This window comes from Acromyrmex echinatior, chromosome 9 (genome assembly GCF_024713525.1).
Source record: "Acromyrmex echinatior isolate Ae372 chromosome 9, ASM2471352v2, whole genome shotgun sequence".
NCBI lineage: Eukaryota > Metazoa > Arthropoda > Insecta > Hymenoptera > Formicidae > Acromyrmex > Acromyrmex echinatior.
Window position 1 is genome coordinate 9,834,730 of NC_141860.1, and position 16,986 is coordinate 9,851,715.

Here is a 16,986-nt window from a genome sequence, read left to right on the forward strand (position 1 = left end):
AAAATGCAATATGGAACTTGGCCATTACCACATCAAATCTATAATTTAAATCCAAAATTCAGGAAGATCAGAATGACTTTATCCAATCCAGGTGATCAAAAAAATTGGCTAAAACACGTGCTATTAAAGTACGTATAAAAGTTTAAAATATTAAATAATTAACAAACTTTTATGAGTCAATTAAAAAGAATACAGATTTTAATACATTTATTTCATAATAATGCTTTATTTCAGTCCTTCATCGGAGAGCAAAATGTATGCTCCTTGTTCAAAAGCGTTTCGTTCATCAGAAGCAAAACTAATGAATCATTTTGATATAAAACAAAAATGTGTTCCACAACATATTAAACACAGTGAATTATCAACAGCCTGCAGTAGCATTGAAACTTTAAAATCTACTAGTGACCAATCTGTGAAGTACAAAAATTATAAATACATTCGATTTTACATAATTTTTCCTATTCATATAACATTAATGCAATTTTTATACAGATAAGCACAGTAGTCTTAGATTGCTTCAGAAATATTTTGCACTTTCGATGATGGTTCCCGATCTTATTTAATTTTTTTTTACGCAAAGACATTAATGGAAAACTGTTAATAAAACATTAATAGAAAAACAAAAAAACTAAAAAAAATATTAATAGGAAGCTACTAATGTTTTGCCCGGCGAAACCTTCTATCAAAAACTAAAAAAACATATTAATAACATGATATTAATTATATACGTTTTACTTTATCATATAGTAATAAGAATTCAGAGAAAGCGCAAAATCTTCGAGACAACCTGTGCAATCACTGAGTTAGCTTATTTCATTAGTGTATATTCAGCGAGGGCACATATATATCCGCAAAATGTGAGTACGAAGAAAAATGATCTCTCTAGAAGTAAAAATTTCACGTTGCAACGCCGAAATGTGCAGCTTCTACCATTGAATTCGAACGTGATTAATCATCAATCTTCAAAAATGACTCCTTCCTCAGAAATGCAGAATGATGCGATAAATGCTAAATACAATCCATGCCAAAAATTCACAGAGACTATCTATAAATGTAAATCATTTCTCAAGGAATTGCAACGTAACGATAAATATCTACGTTCATTGAATCAGCCACCAAAAATGAGCAAAGTATCTTCTTTAAAAACCGCACACACAGCAGGACAAGTAAATTTATCAATCGTACTTAAATTAGCTCAGTAAATAATATTGTAAGATAATTATACATTTATTATATTCTAGACAGCTTTGTCGACAACGGAAGAAAGAGAAATATTCTGCGAGGCTTCTGTAACAGCAAAAAAAGAGAAAATAAATGAGACAGAATGCGTAAAATGGATGCAAGGTAACGTGGTAAAAGGCACTGAAGAAACTTATTATCCGAATAAAGTGAACGTATCTAAAGACGTTGTTGCTTTAAAGACAAACAACCGTACGTCCTCAAGAGAACCCGTTTCAGTTATTCCAATAATGCAACCAACGCAAAATATACAACCTTCTCAGGAAACTTTAATCGAAGTCAGAAAGAGACTTCAGAATTTACATAATGTGTTGCAAACATATCAAGACACGAGTCGGTCCACAAAAAGACAAGAACCAACAAATCAAATCAATGAAATAGATTCATTTATAACATATCCGGTCATGAATATTTCAAGCGAATATTTCGAGCTAAATCACTCAGAAGACAGTTTATCTTCCTTAGTTGATTCATCACATACGTCGAAAACGTATCAACGTTCTAGTGAAAATCTTACATTGCAAAATACTTACTCTAAAAGATTTAGTCAACATGATATACGGAGCAATCTTCCAGCATTTGTGCCAGCAGAATCGCACTTATGTTCCCGCAATGCAAAATTACAGACATCAGAAAGCTATGAAAATGAATATAAAGAAAATGAATACAAAGAAAATGAATACAAAGAATGCTTGTGGGAAAATATTTCAGATCGCAATTGTAACCACAAAATAGAATCGAATCCCGAAGTCAATAAAGATGCAATTAAAACAAATACTTTATTCAATACACGAGATAATATATCTGAAGCAATATCAGAAAGAATATTCTATATCTTATCTCCTGAAAATAAGGACAATCAAATTCAAAATGAGGCATTATTAGAGGAAAGATTCGCTACTAAAAAATTCAACAATACATTTGATAAAGAACAATACAGAGAGAATATAACAATATCTCAAAATAGCAGTCAAAGTAAAATATCAAACAATAGCAATAACAGGGAAAAATCGACGGTATTATTGCTTCAAGAGGCTTTGCATTTCAAGAATACTTTACTGACACACTCAAGAACGAAGTGTCCGATAAGTAATGTAAAACAAGGCGATATTGCGGATGAATCTTCACTGATATCAAATAATAATTTTCCTTCGATGATAATAGATATCAAAGAGGAAGAGCCAATTGTTAGTAACTCTCATGATAAAATTAATCAGCATTACATCTGTCTAGAAATGAAACAACGACGTGACTTATTTCCTCAATATTTGAAAAAAGTAAATACACTTGCGCATTGTGAAGACGAACAAAATACGAAGAGCCAGGATTATATTCGTGAAACATCTTCGGAATATTTTAGCATTACGGATCTCGCGAGTCATAATAATAATAATAATAATGTTGAGATTAAGAATAATGTTTCGTTGAAACCTCCGATTTATGAAAAAGTAATCTCGATAACGATACCAGTCGATATGGATGAAAGATCGATGCAAACGAAAACTGTCCTACAAAATATTCGGACATGCGTACAAGAAAATTTAAAAGAAAATGCAATATCCGATATTGACAATATAGCCGATAAACGTTCGCCGACAATGTTAAAATTCGAAGATCTCATATTGGAACGTATTAAAAATATCAGAGATTACATGGACACTTTTCTTCAAAGCCAAAATATAGCAATTTTCAAAGCACGCAGAGCATTTCAATGTCAAAATAAAAACGATATTTTTCGATGTTCGAATGAGGCGAGTCATGTAGTAGTATATAATCGATCGATCGCACCGTCTAGCAGCACTGACCAAATTATTGGTTCTTCAAAGAAATCATCAGACATTTTAACAAATACATGGCCAAATTACATAGAAGAATACAAACAGAAAATAGAAAATGATTTAAAATGTTCTTCCGACTTGCATTTAAAAAGAAATCCAGGAATGTTGGCACTTATTACTCCTATTAAGAATAAATTCTCTATCAAGAACAATACACAACAATCTGGAATACCTACAGAATTAGAAAAGAAAGAAGTTGATTTGTCTCTTCCAGAAGTTAATATAACATATTCTCACAAAATTGACTCAAAATCTACGCACAAAATATCGAATTCGATCACGACTCGTCGTAAAGAACACTCAAATACAGAAAATAATACAACTGATGAAAGCATTATAGTTGATGTGAATGCAGATTTCCATAAAAAGCAGACGCAAGTCACTGAAAGTAAGCCTTCAATAATATCATATTTTTCACTCGATGTTGCAAATGCTGATGAAAAAGTTATTCACACAGCACGTGAAGACTATCTGACGAAATCTAATTGCAATTCGATCTCTCATAGTAATTCGTATTTTACTGACGAAGAGATAATAAGTGATGTAAAAATGGACAACGTATCTTCCAAATCTATATCGGACATGAAACATTCGCATTTAAAGTTAAATGTACAGAAAGAAACAAAACAAAATGATACTAAACAACAAATCGTGGATGAATGTCCAAATATAGTAACGCCAAGCGAATTACCATCAGAATATTCTAACTTGATATTTATTAACTCAAATCTTATTCTTGATAAATCAAAATGTGATAATTCGATGAATCCGAAAACAACATCTTCTTTAATGATGTTGAAAGAAAACGATTTCATCTTCGATCCCGCTGCTTCTTTACTACCTCTCTCATTAAATAAAGAAAATGAAACATTAAATACAGATAATACCTTATTAAATAATTTAAAACAAAATGATGAAATATCTACAGGCATCGCAAATTTATCGCCTCGAATAGAACGTTATTCTACAAAATCATTCCAAACATATTCCCACGTTAAAACTAAAAGTGACATATCTTTAATAACTAATAGACGTAAAGATTTAAAAGTCAACATATACCCAAAAAAATCACCTTCATTTTTGATGCGTCATAATATGAAATACAGCGGTACATTACATCAACCATATGCAAAGCTGCACAATGATAAAAATAAGTGTGTAAAAAATAAATTGCGACTCATAACGCAATCAAAGTCTATTATATCACCACAACGAGTATCCACTAAATCTTGTATACCAATTTTAAAAAATCGTTTAGAATCACCTCACAGAATGAAACATCAAGGGCACGCGAGAAGTCCTATAAGAAGTCCATTGATTATGTTGGGAAAAAAAACTTATACAAAAGTTCATGCAACAGATAAGGAAATTGTGCGAAATGATAATATTTCAATAAATAGGCATTTGCATGTAGAGAGGACTGTGTCAAATTTAACTAAATTAAATTTAGAAAAGAATATATTCAATAAAGACTCGGAAAAACTTGATATAACGTTCAAAGAAAACACACCAAAAAAACATTCGGAAATTGCATCTAATAATCAAAATGTAAAATCTTTGACAATCGATAAAGAACATTCAGATAAAAGCGACATATATGGAAGTAAATCAGATACAAGCATAATGCAGCATATAAAAAAGATTGCTTCTAAAGAGATGATTGTTATTTCTATTATGGCAAACGATGATTTACGGAAGAAATGTCCGGCGGACCTATTTATTTTAAACACGAAAAATATCAGTCCCACGACAGATCTGCTGATACATAAAAACAAATTGTGGACCATTACTGTTGAAAAAAAGGAAAAAGAAGTTACGGCGAAACCTTCCATTACAGATGCATGTACATCAATGTCTAACTTACAATGAATGACTTGAGACGTATAACTTGTCTTATCTCTGTAAATATTTTTAATATTTTTATTTATCGAATTCTTTTATATAAGAGTGCATTTTTTCTAAATAAACACTTTTTTTACATTTGTATGTATTAAATTATCTATAAGATAGAAAAAGCTTTTTAGAAAATTAAATTAGATATCCTAAAATTAAGAGCAGTGTCGAAAAGGAAAATAATTTCTCGTACACTAAAAAGAACAAAATTTCTTATTATATCAACATCTATGTTATCTATCGATGTTGTCTGTGTTATCTAGCAATGTTATCTATCTTTTATGTATTAATCTATTTTCTATAACTAAAAAAATATAGTTTTATTTCAAAAGTTAAAATATGCATGCCAATAACAAAAGGAACTATTGTGTAGCCATACATACCTGCATTTGTACGCTTTGACAATTAACAAATTCGATACTGGACACCAGGGAATCAAATACAACGGACGATTTGCGACAGGAATCCATAACAACGGAATTCACTTTGCCTTTGACAGTAAGTGTGCTATCTTGACACCGAAACATATAAACCACATTATTCATCTCTACGTTATCAATTACTAAATTCTCACCCTTATGATATTCCTGTGAAAAATAGAATATTTTTAATATATATAATAATAATATAATACGTATAATGAAACGCATTACTTAATATTTTTATTATTCCTTTGCAAAATATCATACCACGAGCCATTTTTTGCCATCTTTAGTAAATACAGGTGGCTTATCAATAGGTGCGTTTGCTGACAACACAGTTTTCATTGGTATCGCGTTAACCGGCGCTTTAAATGGTGCCGGGCCAGATCTTAAAGCAGGATTTTTATGTGTTTGCATATCGGAAGTGACTTTCTTCAAACCTACAAAAATAAATAATATATAAATAAATATTATATATTACGTATAATATATTCTCTACAGAGATTATATAGAGTGGAAAAAAAAATAAATGTATTCACTTTTTGTGATATCTTCTCCTTGATTAATCTGAGCAAAAAGGGCACTTCTGTCGTCATTCAATGTCGGTGCAATATCTCCGATTGGCATCGAAGGTGGCGGAGGGGGTGGTATGCATACACCCGCAGATGCGCCAGTTTTTCCCCATACTAAACCCGTCGTATGATGTTGACGAACGTACTGTTGCAAGTCGGTCAATGTTTGCACCCACGCTTTACACCAGTCTATGTGTATTTTGTTTCTATAAATAAGAAAGTTTTAGTTCCGCTTCGGAATAAATTACAAAAAAAATTAGTTTTAAAAAAGCTTACTTTTCTTTCCAATCTTTTAATACACGATTAGTGTAAAATTGACCGGCGTCATTCATTTCCTTTACATAAGGAGCTGGTGTAGGAGACACAGCGACCCATCCTAAAGCTGGGATACTTTCACTAATTGCTGATAAGTGATTAAAGAATAGAGATCCACGATTCTTCTCGCGAAATTCTTGAACGTGTTGTATTTGTGCTGACATAGGCGCAAATAAAGATAATTGTTCGGATTGATTCGTCGGTGCAGGACGGCTCGCCGCCATGTGTATAAACTGAAGCTGAACCCTGAAATTAGAATATATTTAACAATTTATTATGTATTATTTAATAATTTAATAATTTATTCAATATATACATTTGTCTTCTTTAATCTCATAAAACTAAAATATTACTTACTGAAAAGCCCTTTCCACAATCTTGCTATGAAGATCTACATCGCCGCCGATTTTTTGACTTAACTGTAGATATTCTTTAACTGGCCCAGCTAAAAAGTCCTCATATCCGGCGATCGACATCTTTGTAGATGGATTCGGAACAGTTTCCTGCTTCGACGATAGAGATAAGCTACTTCCTGACGACGTAGACCTCCTCGGGGAAGGTGTGCTCGTTTGTACAGCAATGTCTTGTGTTTGAATTGCAAAATGTACGTTTTCGAGTCGTCTCGTTACGTTTTCCAATCGGTTCACTAATTCTTCTAGATGTTCTTCTTTATCGGTACTCTCACGACCTGCAATTTATTTTATAAACAAATTTGTAAACATTTGTATATAAACTGTATATGTAATAATAAAAAAAAAGATTATTCATTCGCGTTTAAAAATAATAACATTAAACTGAACAAATAACTAAACAAATAACAAACACAAAGAAGAAAGTAAACTTTATTTCAGAGAATTTGGAAACATCTGGAAAATTCAGACGCTTGGAATACTTCATCGAATACTTGGAATACTAAATATAGAATACATTTATAAATAGTTACGTTAGTATAACTACATCGCGTTAAGATCAGTACTTAAGTGTATTAATAAAAGTATATGTATCAAAATTAAGTGTATACACACATATGTATAGTACATAAACAGTTTAAGAAAAAACGCGATCGGCGTAATTTTTAAAATTATAATAATAAAAATACATATAGTATCCGACTACAATTAAATAATTATATTAATGAACAATTTAATCGTTATCATTATCGATAATTGCTTAGTAGTTACGAGGCCTATTTTCTATTAAAAAAGATAATTTTTAAAAGAACATTGAATCAAATTAAACATCTGCTTCGTATTTATATTTTGAAGTTTTGTCTCTATAAGACTAAATATTTTCGACAGGATTATCGGATAGAAAAAAAATTGGGCTAATTAAGATAATGATTCTCTTTTTGCCACTGGGTACATAAATGACTTCCATTATAAAATTTGTCCTTAAATTCTCTTGAGAATATGCTTTGTTTTACAATGCATCGTAGATTAAAATTTCCCAATGCACGCAGAACCATCTCGCTAATGAAATCTGTATACAAATTACACCGCTCACGCTTTTCCTTAATAGATTAACTATATATTTTGTTTGCCTTATTTTTATTTTTCACCAGAATGTTACCTAAGTTTTGAAGAATATTGCAATTATCCTATTATAAACGATGCGACTACTAGACTTTCCGAAAATTGGCAAGAAACTGAAAGATATCTCAAATGAGATGACTTTCCGTCCGACGCGAGAATACTCCAGACTATTATTAGAGAATCCACCAACATCGTGTAGTTATAGTTCCATCCACAGAAATACGCTCGGCAAATGATTCATAATGTAACATAATCGCAATGGAATTACATGTAGCGCGTAGTGATTCAATCATCATATCTAAAGATATGTATTAGGTGTTGGAATTAATTCGTAGCGTTTTACAAGTGATGGGAAGTACTTTCATTAATGTATTTTTTAATGCTCATGTGAAATAAATAACATTCTTTCATTAAAAAACGCTACGAATTAATTCCAACACCTAATAATATATGTGGAAAAATTGAAAGTATGCACATCCGTATACACTATAGTTGCAATCGCACTGCATATACCATGACGTGGATAAATGAATTCTTTCTCTTTTTCTTTTCTTTTTTGTGTATATATTAAATGTATAACGAAAATATCAACAATATAAAAAAATAAGCATGAATGATCGAGATAAAAAAATATATTTAAAATATATTCCAATATAATGTTTATTTAATAGCGCTTGCCTATATTGCATATATAGGCACTGTACTTATAATTTATAAAGTTTTTTTTATGAAAATAATTGTATAAAATAGACTAACTGGTGTAAATGAGAGAGGATTGTAAGCTACGGCGAAAATTGCAAGGCAGACGCTGGGCTAGAATCCAGAACTAACAGCGTGTGAAAGAATAACAACCGACTAAGGCGCAGTTCCATAACTCACGGTTAACTCTTAACCGACTCAAGAAAAAATGTTATATAAATGGACATATTTTATATATAATTATACATGGCTGTATATAAAATATGTCAATTTTTTATATAATTATACGTAAAACATCTTTTCTCGGAGAGGTTCAACTTATTTCTCATCTCTGTCCAATTCCAGAATTGGAAAAAGATAAGTAATAAGTTGAACCTCGATTAAGATTTAACCGTGAATTGTGGAACTGGGTCTATAAGAAATTCTCAGACGAATCCTAACCGGTGTGCACCATCGGTCCTAATGGGTCGAATCTCACTCGGTGCTCCGTTGAATTCTGCGCAGCTTGCAACAGATCGGAGAAGAATCTGTGTCGCCTTAAAGCTAACTCGTCGCGAGCGACGGGCGTCGCCGGCGGTTCCTGCATGCCACTGCATCCACCCGAGACGTATTCGCCGTCGTCTTCCTCGGACAGCCAACGTGGAATCGAGGAAACTACGGAAATGACATATGATACGTCGAGCTTTTATTCTTAAAGATGCATGTCTTTCATTCTTGAAGAGTCTTGCGGTCACAAATGGCTTACTTTGCCCCGCCCATCAAATTAAAGTTAATACTCCCATATATAATATATATATATATATATATATATATATATATATATATATATATATATATATACAATTGACAAAGTATGGTGTCACATCCCCCACGAAAATTATTACAAATCGATGTTCTTTCTACTGACGCGAGTACTATGCTAGAATATAGGTCTGCCCACGAAAAGAATCCATTTTTATTTACAAGACAAAAGACATTTACATGCCGTATTTAATTTCGAACGCATTCAATTTTATGTAATTTGTTATAAAAATAACGTTATATTAGTTTACAAAAAAGAATTTTTAATTGCAATTTTAATGAAACGTGTTTGATTGTGATTTAATTATTTGTATTTAATAACTACATTTGTACAAAATAGCATAATATCATATATTTTTCATTTAACGCGTATTTTTCCAAACAAAAAATTTTGATATAAATATGTAAATATTTTAACATATTTGAAAATGCAATCGATAATTTTAGTAATTCAATTAGTTATAAAAATAAAATAAACATAATTAAGTATATAATAGACATTTAATATTATTTATATATTTAAATTTAAAAGAAAGAGACACTGAATAAATTCTTTAAACAAGAAGACAATATCTCTCTTATATAGATAAAATTATTAATTCTTTTTGTTCAGATGTTAGAAAATTCTTTTGAAAGAATATGACGATGTGTGTTTATTTCATAAAATAACTAAAAATAAAAATGAAAATAGAAAAATATTTGAAAGAGAGAAAGACAGAGAACAATAATAATAAACAAATCCATAATAAATAAGTTCGTGGCTCAATTTAAAATGCGACATTACAAAAATATCAAATGTCGACATATATATTAGGTGTTGGAATTAATTCGTAGCGTTTTACAAGTGATGGGAAGTACTTTCATTAATGTATTTTTTAATGCTCATGTGAAATAAATAACATTCTTTCATTAAAAAACGCTACGAATTAATTCCAACACCTAATATATATATAAAATTGTATAAAAATAATCAAATATCAATATGATATGGACAGACCCATATATCGATGATCACAAAGACGTGGGATCGCGGGTTCCTAATGTACCTGGTGATGTCTTCTTGATCGTCTCATTTTCGCTCGGATAGCCTTCAAATACCGAGTCGTCACCTTCATCCTCTGGTCCATCATCGATCGTCCTTTCTATATATCCCGACGCGTCATAAAGATTCATTTTGACGGGAGCAACAGTACCAATAGAGTCAACATTTTCTATCGGCTGCGTCCAATCTTCAGCGATGCCGTCAAGGTTGCTATTATCTTTGTCGTCGACAATCTTGTAGACGCTTTCTTCGTCGGCTTCCTCAACCGTTTCTTTCGTCGAAGATGAACTCGAGCTTTCCTCAATATCAGTGTTTCCGTTCGAATATACGCGAATTGGAGTGGAATTTAGCGAATTCACGCAAATCGGGATGGAATTTAGCGAGACATTCTTAGCTTCTAACAAAATATCCTTATCCTCTAGCGAGGCATCCTTATTCTCTAACGTGGCATCCTTATCCTCTAACATGACATTCTTATTCTCTAACGTAACATCCTTATCCTCTAGCGAAACATCCTTATCCTCTGGCGAGATGTTCTTATCTTCTAACGAGGCATCCTTATTCTCTAGCGAGGAATCCTTATCCTCTAGCGAGGCATCCTTATTCTCTAACGGGGAATCCTTATCCTCTAGCGAGGCATTCTTATTCTCTGGCAAGGCATCTTTGTCCTCTGGTGAGGTACTTTTATCCTCTGGCGAAGTACTTTTATCCTCCGGCGAGGCATCCTTATCCTCTGGCGAAGTGTCCTTATCCTCTAACGAGGCATCCTTATTTTCTAACGAGACATCCTTATCCTCTAACGAGGCATCCTTACTCTCTGGCGAGGCATCCTTATCCTCTGGTAAGGCATCTTTATCCTCTGGCAAGGCATCCTTATTCTCTGAAGAGACAACTTTATCCTCTAGCGAGACATCCTTATTTTCTAATGAAATATTTTCTGGCGACGTTTTCTCCGACTTCTGCACATCACCATTCAATTTATCCACCCTCGTCGCGAATTTAATCTCGTCATCTACTTCGACGGAAGCTGCGGTCAGCTTGGGCGATCCCACTGGCGTGTCATCCTCTCTCTCAGCGTTCGCCTTCGACGCGCTGTTACATACGCAGCACTTAAACATTGTTCCTGTATATCATTCACCTCGTATTTCACGTATCTATCGTTATATATACTTGCTACTCTTCCTGAATATGTATTTCAACGCTGATATAACACCTTTAAGAATTATAATTTCTCTTCAACTCGTAAAATCTTTTATAAATTAATGTTAAAAAATTCAACGAGAAAACTGTTCAAGTTTCTTAATAGACTTAACGGTAAGAAATTTAACAAATATTTTTAATGAAACGTGACAAGATCAACAATTTCCCAATGCCGTCTCATGCGGATTCGTTTAAATCGCCAATATAATCGTTCGTAAACATAACAAATCAATTATAACTGATGCGTGCAGTACCCAAAGTGTATCTCAGGATGCACCAACATCGTTGTCTTTTTACACGAATGGTGCGCGATAGCGCTTGAAACAAGATTCAAAAGGCACAAGCGATCAAAAATCGCGCTCGAACAATCGCCTTGTGATAAAACACGGCCCCTTTTTCTCCAGCCACACTGCAAGAATTCCGAATATATGCTTCGAAATGCACAACTTTTTGATAACAAGAAATTGGAGAATCGGATGTAATTGTTAATTATCGACAGAATTGTCATCACACTCTCGTAAAAAAAGCAAAACAAACGCAGAGAGTTATTGGAAGCTTTCTCAGAGCGAGTGTCGGAAGGATTCCAGAAGCAGATTCTAGAATGGAATATATTCCGACCGAGAGAGAGAGCAGTATCACAGGATAACAGAATGCAAAAACGCACTCGCCAGCTGGATTAAATCTGAACTTGAGAATTTTTGATTGTTGCTGATAAGTATCGCGGAAGGAAAAGATAATAGGTATCTCGAAAGATCAACAGAACAACGAGGAAGACAGCGACGATAATGAAGGCGCGAGCGGAGAGGCGGCGGCTGGAGATAACGTCCTAGATGCCCGCCCGGATTTGACGTTCCCAGTTTCGACCGGCGCGATGCAACGTTCCACCCCCGCCTCGCCGCTCCTTCTTCGCACCTCCGGGTCACGTCCCTTGTGCTGCCGCTGTTCGGAAGAGAATCGCAACATCCTGCTTTCGGGGCGACTTTTCGACTGAACCCTTGGATCAGCAGAATTAACTCTGACTGACTTTTGACCATTTATATAGTTTGATTTTAATCCCGATTTAACTAACTCTTCATCTTTTTTTAGTTTTAAGAATTAGAAGAAAAGGAAGAGCAAGTTAAATTAAGAGAGATTAAAGTTAATAATTAGTAGAAACGTATTTAACGGATTTCAGTATTGTGAATTAAATTTGAAGTATATTTTAATATTTTATTGTCTTTTTTAAAGGTCTTAATATAAATAGCGTTTCTTTAATATTTGAAATTTTGAAATTCTCGAGTTAAAAAATCGTCACCCACAAATGACGGGATCTTTGCGAATTTTACGCATCACCCACAGATACGTGTAATGTGACAATCAATGTGTTAATCCAATTGATAAAATTTCAAACTTGATAACTCGATATCTCTAATTTAATCTTTTCTTTCATATTGCAAAAAAATTAACAACTCTATCCATGAGATAATTAAAGTTTAGGGAGGTCAGATAAGGGGTAAGTGATATCGAAAAAGATAAATCGAGCAATCGATTTCAAAAATGAATAATCGAGCTTCCCGATGTATTGACAATTTTCTAGTAATTTTCCTTCAGATGATTATTTTTCTGTCGGCACAAGTAATAATATTTCTATTTAGACGACGAATTGTACAATTCGTCGTCTTTAATCTAATCTTTCTTAACCGTGTGTCAAATAAAATAATTTTGTCCGTGATAACAAGATAAATTACAAATTTATTAAACATGTTGTAACATAAGTGTATTTTGATGGAATATCTAACATGTACAGTTTAAATTATATATATATATATATATATTAGGTGTTGGAATTAATTCGTAGCGTTTTACAAGTGATGGGAAGTACTTTCATTAATGTATTTTTTAATGCTCATGTGAAATAAATAACATTCTTTCATTAAAAAACGCTACGAATTAATTCCAACACCTAATATATATATATATATATATATATATATATATATACGTAATGGAATATTTTGGATACAACTTAAATATTTTTGTTACACTTTCACACTATAGGTTTGTTTTGTATTTTTGCTGCATTAGAACTTTCCTTCTCACTTTCACCAAATATTATTAGGTGTTGGAATTAATTCGTAGCGTTTTTAATGAAAGAATGTTATTTATTTCACATGAGCATTAAAAAATACATTAATGAAAGTACTTCCCATCACTTGTAAAACGCTACGAATTAATTCCAACACCTAATATATAGTCCAATAAACTACAATCAACTAACAGTATTGTAACATTAATGTTATAAATTTCAAACTTAAAATATAAATATAATATAACATGTTGTACGTAACAAACAATTATTGAGTGTGAAATTATAACATGGATGTTATATTACTGTTATTTTATGTTACTACAATGGATCTAGTGAAATAGATATATCTCTAGAAGTATAAGAAGTGTACATTATTTTAAGTTATTATTAGTTAAGTTATAAAAAAAACAGATTTATAATTTTAAAAGGCTTGCTGTGACAATGGATTAATCCACATTTTGCAAAAACAAAGTAGATAAATGAACTTTAAATTAAAATGATAGGAAAAATATCAATATCACATTTTAAAATTTAATTACTCTATTTGTACAAATGTGACTTATCCATTGTTGCAGCATACCTTTCAATTGAATGAGTGATATACTCTTTCATCCTAACCGAATTCGCTACTAATTTTCCCTCTAATCTAATAGACCCATTTCTATCAAAGCAGATTAACCTTGATCTCGGATTAACTTACTCTTCATTTTTTTCTAATTCTTGGAATTAGAAGAAAATAAAAAATATAAGTTAAACGGAAATTAAATTTAATCTATTGTATATTGATAAAAATGGACATAAATCGAACTATACAGGAATATCTCATGATAAAGAATCAAATTTCACAAGTAAGTTTAAGATAACTTTAATTAAACTCCAATTAACTTAATTGACGACATATTCGACCGACACATTTTCTAATTGTACAATTCATTGTCCTTAATCTTAAATATTCTTTATCTTTACTTATGTCTATTTCTTGTTAAATTTAATCTTAGTTCGACTTACTCTTTATCTTTTTCTAATTTTGAGATTTAGAAAAGGATAAAAAATAAAATAAACCAACATTAGAATTAGTCTACATTGATAAAAATAAACATTAACTACTTAAAAGTTCTTTAAATTCCTACTAATCGTGTTCTTATTAACTTAATGAACTAAATTCAACCGATACAATTTCTAATTACACAATTAGTAATTTTTGATTTAATCTTTCTTTTCATGTGTATAAAAAAATTAATAATTCCATTTACGTTAACAAGATACTGCAGATATTAATCGACAAGTTAATTGAAGTTAATCGAAGTAACCTGTAGAATCTGTACATCAAGCAACTTGAGGTTATTGCATTAAATGTTCCAATAGATGTACGAAAGTTCAATGGAATTGAATAGTTTAACAAGATATGATAATTATCTATTAATTCTAATCAAGACAAAGTTCTAGACAAAGTTTATCTAGAGTAAATACGGACTTATGCGAATGCACACGTCACCGGCAGTAAACGTCAAGTGAAATGCATGACTCAAGCCAAGCAACGCTCACCGGAATGCACAACGGCAGCTAACCAAACTTTGTGCTTTCAATATCCCCGAACTAGCCAGTCTGAAAAACAAATCCGCGCGAAAGAAAATCTGCTCATTTTATACGTAATTTGAATATCGTACGTTCGATCGCGCTTAATATTAGGCCTCCTGTCGGAAAATAAACCGAGAAATATGCGGAAAGGGAGGTGCACCGTCGAGCGTTACGACATAAAACGATCGTCGTCTAAACTAAATGTATACTCACCGTTCGATGGAAGATCCTCGTATAAATCACCGCCGCTTGTACGACTCTTTCTCGATAGAATATCGACGAAAAATCAGCGGAGCACGATTTATTGTACGAGCAGAAACGGGATTTCGACTCCGGCGATGCGCTGACAGGTAGGATGACTGGGGCGTTTGCCGGATGTGCCGGAAGTACTTGGAAGTACTGTTTTCGGCCGCTCCGATTTTAGCGGCGGCTTAAAATCACCGATTACACGCGCACAGGTCCGTCTTCAGGTCTGTTCGCGAGGGAAATGCACGGCGTATTCGAAACTGCAATAATACAGAAAGAAAAACTGGAGCACTGGTCGTTACTATAATCAACCGACAGAGATGGCTTTCAGGCGACAATGTATCCCTCTTTCTCTCAGTACAGTCTCAACCAAAAGTTCATCTGCATTTTTTTGCGCAGCTTTTGTACTGCACGCTTTTACTGGAGATGTGAAAACAACATTATTGTCTATTTTTAGTAATGTAGATTTTTAATTTTTTATATCTATGGATTTAACTTGCTTTCTATCTTTTTCTCGTTTTAAAAATAAGAAAAATTTGAAGAGTAAGTTAAACCGAGATTAAATTAATCTACATTACGATAGAAATGGATTAATAACAAAAGACAATAATAGCAAGTCAATTTTGTTTTAATTAATATATTTTATTATGAAACTTTTTTTTAGGCTTAATTGTTTTTCACGAAACTATAAAATATTCGTTAAAACATGAATTTTACAATTTAGTAATTATAATAAATTATATAATAAATAAAATAATTTCCTTGTAAACATTTTTCATGAATATATATAAATATATATAAATATACATAAACATGTATAATCATATATGAAATATGTCCACATCATATTTATACATCTCTTTTTCTTTTATAAAATTACTTGTTAGTGTAATAAAAAAAATCAAGTTTGAAGAAATGTAAAAAAATTACTTATGTATAATTATTATATAATATAAAAGTATGTATAATTGTGTATAAGCAATTTTTTGTACATTTTTCAAAATTTGTTTTCTTCTAAAATAAACAAATGAGTATCCCTTTAATTATTTTTTATATTTCCACATTATTATTATTATTTTTATTACAATGAAAAGTAATTTTACAGAAGAGAGAGAAATGTGTAAACATGTACGGACATATATGATTGTACATGTTTATGAATATTTATGTATGTTAATTTTATACATATTTATACATACTCATAAAAAAATATTTACCGGATTGTTTTGATGCTTTAATAATTATAAAAAATGAAATAATTCTTTTCATTCAAGATGTACGCACATAAAATTATAGTAATCGATCCTGTTGAAAAGTCGAATATGTTGTAATTTTCCGGGAAAAAAGTTATATATATATATATATATATATATATATATATATACATATACATATATGGACATATTTTACATAATTATATATAAGTGTATATAAAATATGTCAATTTTTTTATATAATTATATATAATTTTATATAATTTCATGAAACATTTTTTCCCAAACATTTTTTAGTTATAAAATAAAATGAGATTATCACTTCTT

At 31.6% G+C, this 16,986-nt stretch overlaps 2 protein-coding genes across 6 annotated transcripts in view; one reads left to right on the forward strand and one right to left on the reverse strand.

The window, feature by feature from the left end:
- Positions 1–15,705, reverse strand: part of capt (adenylyl cyclase-associated protein 1) — a 27,691-nt gene extending 11,986 nt beyond the window's left edge. For 2 of the 5 annotated variants that reach the window (XR_015546100.1, XM_087409261.1), the window contains exons 1-7: positions 10,358–12,392; positions 8,952–9,164; positions 6,637–6,967; positions 6,241–6,525; positions 5,932–6,170; positions 5,660–5,832; positions 5,354–5,557 (exon numbers count right to left, since the gene is read on the reverse strand). Coding sequence is in view for 4 of the 5 variants with exons in the window: in XM_087409261.1 (XP_087265387.1) it covers positions 5,354–5,557; positions 5,660–5,832; positions 5,932–6,170; positions 6,241–6,525; positions 6,637–6,967; positions 8,952–9,164; positions 10,358–11,471 (2,559 nt within the window). In the remaining variant the exon portion in view is untranslated. Of the gene's footprint in view, positions 1–5,353; positions 5,558–5,659; positions 5,833–5,931; positions 6,171–6,240; positions 6,526–6,636; positions 6,968–7,848; positions 7,954–8,951; positions 9,165–10,357; positions 12,393–15,412 lie in introns of those variants that run through there. The other 3 variants (XM_011068274.2, XM_087409262.1, XM_087409264.1) reach the window with 3 other exon arrangements.
- Positions 1,188–5,347, forward strand: LOC147908610 (uncharacterized). The gene has a single exon (XM_087409260.1). The coding sequence runs from the start codon at positions 1,338–1,340 to the stop codon at positions 4,944–4,946; it is 3,609 nt and encodes a 1,202-aa protein (XP_087265386.1). The 5' UTR covers positions 1,188–1,337; the 3' UTR covers positions 4,947–5,347.
- Positions 15,706–16,986: the final 1,281 nt, after the last annotated feature.